At 38.5% G+C, this 6491-nt stretch overlaps 1 protein-coding gene across 2 annotated transcripts in view; it reads right to left on the bottom strand.

The window, feature by feature from the left end:
- Positions 1-3513: 3513 nt before the first annotated feature.
- The window catches only part of LOC5574499 (Krueppel homolog 1), a 77848-nt gene continuing 74870 nt past the window's right edge, over positions 3514-6491 (bottom strand). For both annotated transcript variants that reach the window (XM_021845557.1, XM_001655112.2), the window contains one exon: positions 3514-6419. In XM_021845557.1, the coding sequence (XP_021701249.1) occupies positions 6086-6419 (334 nt within the window). In that variant the 3' untranslated portion in view covers positions 3514-6085. The remainder of the gene's footprint in view (positions 6420-6491) is intronic.

Here is a 6491-nt window from a genome sequence, read left to right as displayed (position 1 = left end):
AGGGCTTTTGACTACAAACTAGTAGTTTACTGTCGATATGATGGTTATACAATTAGTTTGTATGTCAAAACCATAATAAATCACACCTTGCTCGGTTACTCGCGAGTAAACGCTCCCGAGTTTGTTGCTACTTTGTTTGACATGTTCTCCCGAGCAGACGGGTGCGGCCTTACTCACACCTAGCCAGATCCCGAGTCTGTGATGTTTGTTATGCGTTGGTATACACTCGTGAGCTGCTTCGTGATGCGAACTTTTCCAGCACTGGTTTACCGAAATAGTGAGCTTGTACGCCGCACCAGCTGAATGCTTTGCGGCGTGAATGAGGCACAACAACAACAGGTAGTGGATCACAGGGCTTAAGTCGTAATCTGGAAACGTAGCTCACTCTTGAAGTCGTGTGCGATTTCACAAGTCCTACGCTCGATTGGCAGCTCCTCGAATGCCAGCGACAGCCATAGTTTCCCGGGATTCCACTTCACTCTTACCAATCTTGCAATCTTGCCGACATCATAGTTGTAGTTTCCGCCGATGTATTTCTCGATCACCTGCAGGGAAGGATCCTATAACATTTCCCCGAATACCATTACCCCGAAAACCATCACCCCGAAAGTCAATACCCCGAATGGTCAATTACCCCGAAAACCAATACCCCGAAAACCATTACCCCGAATAGTCCGTTACCCCGAATACCATTTCCCCGAATGGACCATAACCCCGAATTTTCTTGGCACGAAAAATTCAAAATGAAGATCCGACAAATGAATCCAATATACCTATTTCATAGAATTTTGATTTTCATTTGAATTCATGTACTTCATGTTATCAAAGATTTATTATTCTTTCAATCAACAGCTATTCTTCATGAGCCAAGTGAGAACCCAAATTTTACTCACAGGCGTGTACTTGATTTTGTGAGAATGATTGTGTTCACAGCAATAAATCATTTTTCGAACTGATGTTAATGCTGACATGTTAATATTAAAGACCTTTCCCGCCCTCTTTCAAAAGCGTTTTATTATTTGGTAATGCCTAATTATATTTTTATATTGCTGGAGGCAATGCGAGTTCAACATATTCTAAAATGTCATTAGACTATGGTTTGAAAAATGTCAGATGAAAATGTTAACTAATATTAAACTGACCACTTTTTCAAAAGTACATCGCTAAAGAACAGCCTATGATAAAAGAAGAAAAAACACTGTTGAAAGCGTCAATAATTATGATGCCAACAATCACTTTGCTAGTGCAACTTCCGAAAGAATAGCCGAAAAGAGGGACAAATCTCTTGTTAGAAATTGTAATACTGACAAGATGTAATACGGACAAGTAATGCAGGGGCTTATTTTCATTTATTTTTTGAAGTCACTGCCAACTTTGAATTTCGCTCAAGACAATTTTGTCAGTCGATTTTTTTTACCGCTTTCGCTCAAACTTCAACTCAAACGGTACAACTCGAAACAACAGCCTATAACTCAATGAAGAGAAAATCATTGATTAAAATATTTACACTGCCATTATACAACCTCGAAAGAACAGCCGATGATTGAAAGAATAAAAAATCACTAATAGGGTCGATGTACCAATAGCCGCATAGCTAAGAACAAAAAATCGTAGAAAATCGAAAAATAACGCTAGCGTCATTGTTTTTACATCATCTAAAAGCTTTTTATCTTGGTTTTGTGGGAAAAAATTGAAAACTACAAAAACTCAAATGTTTGTATTTATTATCGCGTGTGCCACTATAGGAATACATGTGCCTATAGTAGCACTATTTCTAATTCCTGTTCCTATAGTAGCACTAGCATCACGGCATTGGCAAAATACTTATCAAAATCGTATTTTTACAAAACTTTTATATTTTTCCTACACAGTGTGGATCAAAAGCTTCCGTTTGATGTAAAAAAGTTCTTATTTCATCAATTATTTTGTATAATAAAAAATAGTTTCTCTCGGTAGTGCTACTATAGGAACAATAGGTTAACTATAGGCGCAAGGGAGCTCAAATTTTAAGCAAAACTAATTATTTCGATCATTTTTTGAAAAAAATCAAGCTGTGTATCAATGGTACTTAGATTAATAGCTCTTGACCTTCATGTCAAAAAATATTTTGAAAAGATTTATACCAAAACGGCCATAAAAAGCCACTAGTGCGACTATAGGGGACTGTCCACTAAGGGAACACCGACCCTAGGAATACTACTATTAAGTCGAAAACTTTCAGGCTCAAATTCGCGAGCTTCCTTGAAGAATTTCTTGAAGGCATCACTGATTTTCGGGGAAGTGTCGTGTTCGGGGAACTGGTTTTCGGGGTAATGGTTTTCGGGGTAATGTGTCATTCGGGGTAACGTTGCATTCGGGGTAATGGTTTTCGGGGTACTGGTTTTCGGGGAGATGGTTTTCGGGGTAATGGTATTCGGGGAAGTGTTATAGGACCGCAGGGAAGACCCGTTTCGTTCGTTAAGGACTGCGATGGCGGCCACAACCATCTCATTCTCCTGTAGACTGCTTCCTCTTCTTATTCTTGGTGGCGGCAGGGGTGATGGCTTTGGCTTCGGACGGCATCTTCTCTCGGTCGGTCGACAGTCATTTTGATAAAAGCGAAACAAGATAGACGGGGGGTCCTTCGCTATCGATGTCTGTGCCTGAGAAGCACACTCGGTCAGAGCAAGCCGATCTGTTGTCTGCTGAGATGCGATCCAAGCGGAGAGTGAAATGCAAATGACATCAACTTTTCTGTAGCACCCCTATTTATAGCTTGGCTTTAAATCAATGTTCTCTTTTAAAACAGTTATTAAACTATTTGGACAGGCATGTGGGATTCAGTTAGTAAACGACATGAACCTTCGAAGCCAAAACTCAAATTTTCAAGAGCACAAATCTAGAGAACTTAACAGCCGTTCAAGCTGAAATGTTAATCTATTAGTCACCACAAGCGTGTGACCAATCCTTTAAGTTTTCAGCTCAAACCGCTGTCTGGCTCTTTAGACTTCTGCTCTTGAAAATTTAAGGTTTGGCTTCAATGCATCTTCACCTTAAGCCAGCAAAAAGATAGCTAGTATGTGTTATGCGGAGTGCCGATTGTAACTACTGAGGAACACTTATTTTATATCCATTCAAATTGTTTGGCCTTGCGAACAACATAATAATGTCGGACGTTGCAGTTTTCTATACTAAGGATGGAACGTCTTTGTATCTAAGAAGTTAACCATTCAAAACAAAGCCCTACCCTACTGTGTACCCTACAATCAATAATTATGACGCAGTTGGACTTCCAGAAGCTGTAGTGTAAATTTGAATGAAATCAATAATGGCTAAACCGGTGATGTCCAATCATCACGAATATTTTTATGTTCAACCAGCTATCGAAAGCTTGGGAAAATAACACACTCTGTTATAACTATATACCTACTTTGCCAATTTGGACCAGATCGAACAACACTTGAAGACAGGGGACTGCAAACTTAATTTCGAAATGGAATGTTCGGATAATCGCTCACAGAAACGACAGAAAACTTTACGATTCAATAGAATAATTCAGTTTATTTTCGCCTTTACTTACAATCGAGACTACTGTGGTCACTCGCGTCACTTTAGTTTAGTTCTACGTCGCAAAAGAATCTTGTTTCCATCGAACCAGCTTTTGTTGCATTCCTCTCGTTTTTTTGTATTCCTCATAAATATGTGGATGATGTTTATTATTATTCATTCGCTTAGCATTAGTTTAGAAGATCATATAATGACTGTTTCAAACTACACCAAGGCGTGTGAAGATAGAAAACAAGGACCTACTAAAGCAGATTGATTTGGGCGAGTTTTGTTTCTCCCGTCAAAATTTATTGCGATTTTGTTAGATTTCCGATTAAATAGCACAGATACAGCAATTTGAATGATTACTTTATCATGCGATTGATTTTGCTTTTTTTATGATTATTGAGTTAATATACTTTCTTTTCCTTCATATCCTCTAACCATTTTACATAGTAAAAGTGTTTCGGATGTATTGCCTATCAGTTTTGATGTCGTTACCTCTCACGCTCAATGTTTCTCTGATTATATAATGTTTTTAATGCTATATATGTGAAGTTAACTTGATGAAATTGTAACAGAATTTTATTTCTTTTCCATTTTGCCTACTAATGAATAGAAAAACGCCTTTGAGAAAACGGAAAACAGATCAACAAAAACCACAAATTTTGGCTATTTGTATGCTACGAATGATGAATAACGACATTTCATTGGTTTTATTGATGCTAGGAAAGTTTTTTTTTTCATAGAATGCTATGCAATGCTCTCGAGAATAATAATTGCTAGAGACGGTAAGGTTAATTTGATGTAAGGAACAAAAATTGGAAAAAGTAATCCAAACAAGTGAAACAACTGGGGGTTCATGATAGATACATGAGAAACTTGGAAGCTGCTAAACACCAAACAAAACAAAAGCTCTTTTCGATGCTCTAACAAACAAAACTTAGAGACAAAAAAAAAATCACGGTTTCATGTTTTCTGTGTTTGCTCGAAGCTGGCTGCATACGAATGCGTTTTTCTTGCCTGCTCGAGTTTAACTCTAAACCAACTATTTTAGAAATAGTGTATTAAATGCATTGTTTTGTATGTGGTTGCTTCTATTTCGATATACAAACTACACAATATCTTAAAGCATATTCTAACGGTTGCGTACGACGAAATTAACCCTTAAATGGAGTGGTTGCTGCTAAGTGTGTATGCCATCGTCAAAAGCTGACGAAGGAACAAACGCATCTTACCGATTACCGTAGAAGAGATCAGAACCAAACACTTGTTTCTCTGGGACTGTTGAATGATTGTTTTAGTTCATCTTGCGGATACATATGTACAGTGTCTATAGGAAGATTAATCGTTAACCCGGTATTATTCGGCAAACATTCAATAATATGATGCAGTTGAGGTATGTTCTTCCGCTTATTGTTGCATCTTGTGTGCCAGTTTCCGCACTGCCCGGCGGGTGTGGTTTTCTTATTTTCGTGTAAAGGTTGCATCGCTATCAAAAATTTGGCTGCGTGGCTGTACAGTGCTGCCAGTTCCCTGATTGTTTTCACTTTTTGCATCTATTGCTGTTTTGAGTGTAGATGTTGTTGCAGTTCTCGTTTTCTGTTGTAGTTGGCAGTGATTGTAGTGGTATATTCAATTTATGCAATTGTTACAATCCAATTATTTGCTAATATGTTGCTGTGTTGCTGATTATTTTCCTATGCTCAATAGTAATTAAGATTGTAGATTTCTTTTCAAATCAGGAAAAAGACACTTATGTACTAATGATTTTTCGAATTCGGAAAAGTGTTTGTTTGGTTTACTATCGCTAAACATTACTTTTGGGGAATTCCAGTCTATCTTTTCCGCTCTTCTTACCTTCTTTGCCTTGCTCAATGATGTTTTGTTTCTTGCTACAATAAAAAAGCTAGTCTTTTCAAATGGCCTTCAAATTTCGATTATTCTCAGTTGCTTCTTGATTTCCAGCGCAATTAATACCTATCCAGAAAAATGTGATTTGTAAGTAAAATATATCGCCCTATTCCGATTTTGATCCAACTTTATTTAGATTCTGCCTTGTCGTTACCTAATCACCTTAAAATATTTCTTGGTTACTAGAATTTTTTGACAATTCAACAGTCTTAATATTTCCTTTGTCCAAAACACCCTTTGCTTTCGTTCACTCACATTTTATTCGGATAAGACGCCATATGCAGTATTGCCAAGCTCTCCGCAACTTCAATGTTAACCTTCTCCATCTGTCAACAATCCACATTCCAGAAGAAGCGATAAACTTATCAAATGTAATGACTGATTAACCTGAGACAGTCTTCTTGCATTTAGTGTGTATGTATGTATGTGTGTGTATGTGTTTGTATGTATGATTTTCCTTAAATCTGACTCGCTACATTCTACGCTTGTAGATAAATATTACCTTCTAAAAACGTTACCATTAATTTAGCTATCCACTAATAAGTCTGCTTTCCTCTATCAACTAAGCCGCTTGCTAACCTTGTAACTATACGCACTCTACATCGAATATGGCCGCCTCGAAGAAAAATATCACCGCATTGTCCGCTTAGGATGCCTTGGCGTACTGAATGACGGAGCTCATTCGCATGACCGCCGAGGAAGACGGTGGCGACGGCGGCGTTGAGCTGTTGTCCATTGACGACGCCGTTAGATGCTGGTGGTGAAGGTGATGGTGCAGATCTTGCGGCGATTCGTTCTTGAAGTAAAGCTTTCGCTTTCTCGGCGGTAAGGTGTTGTTGTCCCGGTCGGCCATTAATACTGAATCGGACTCGGGCGACGAGGACCGTTCCGGTGATTCCGGGGAGGAACGTGGGGGTGTCAGCAAATTTTCCGTTCCGGCAATGGCCGCTTCCACTTGTCGCACGAGATCGCTGGATGACCTATAGAGAAGATAGAGAGAGATGTTCAGTAAATACAGAGATTCTAATATCAAGCTCGAAAAAGGACACCCA

The sequence above is a fragment of the Aedes aegypti genome, chromosome 2 (assembly GCF_002204515.2).
Source record: "Aedes aegypti strain LVP_AGWG chromosome 2, AaegL5.0 Primary Assembly, whole genome shotgun sequence".
Classification (NCBI taxonomy): domain Eukaryota; kingdom Metazoa; phylum Arthropoda; class Insecta; order Diptera; family Culicidae; genus Aedes; species Aedes aegypti.
The sequence above is the reverse complement of the archived record's forward strand: the minus strand, read 5'-3'. Positions and strand labels throughout refer to the sequence as shown.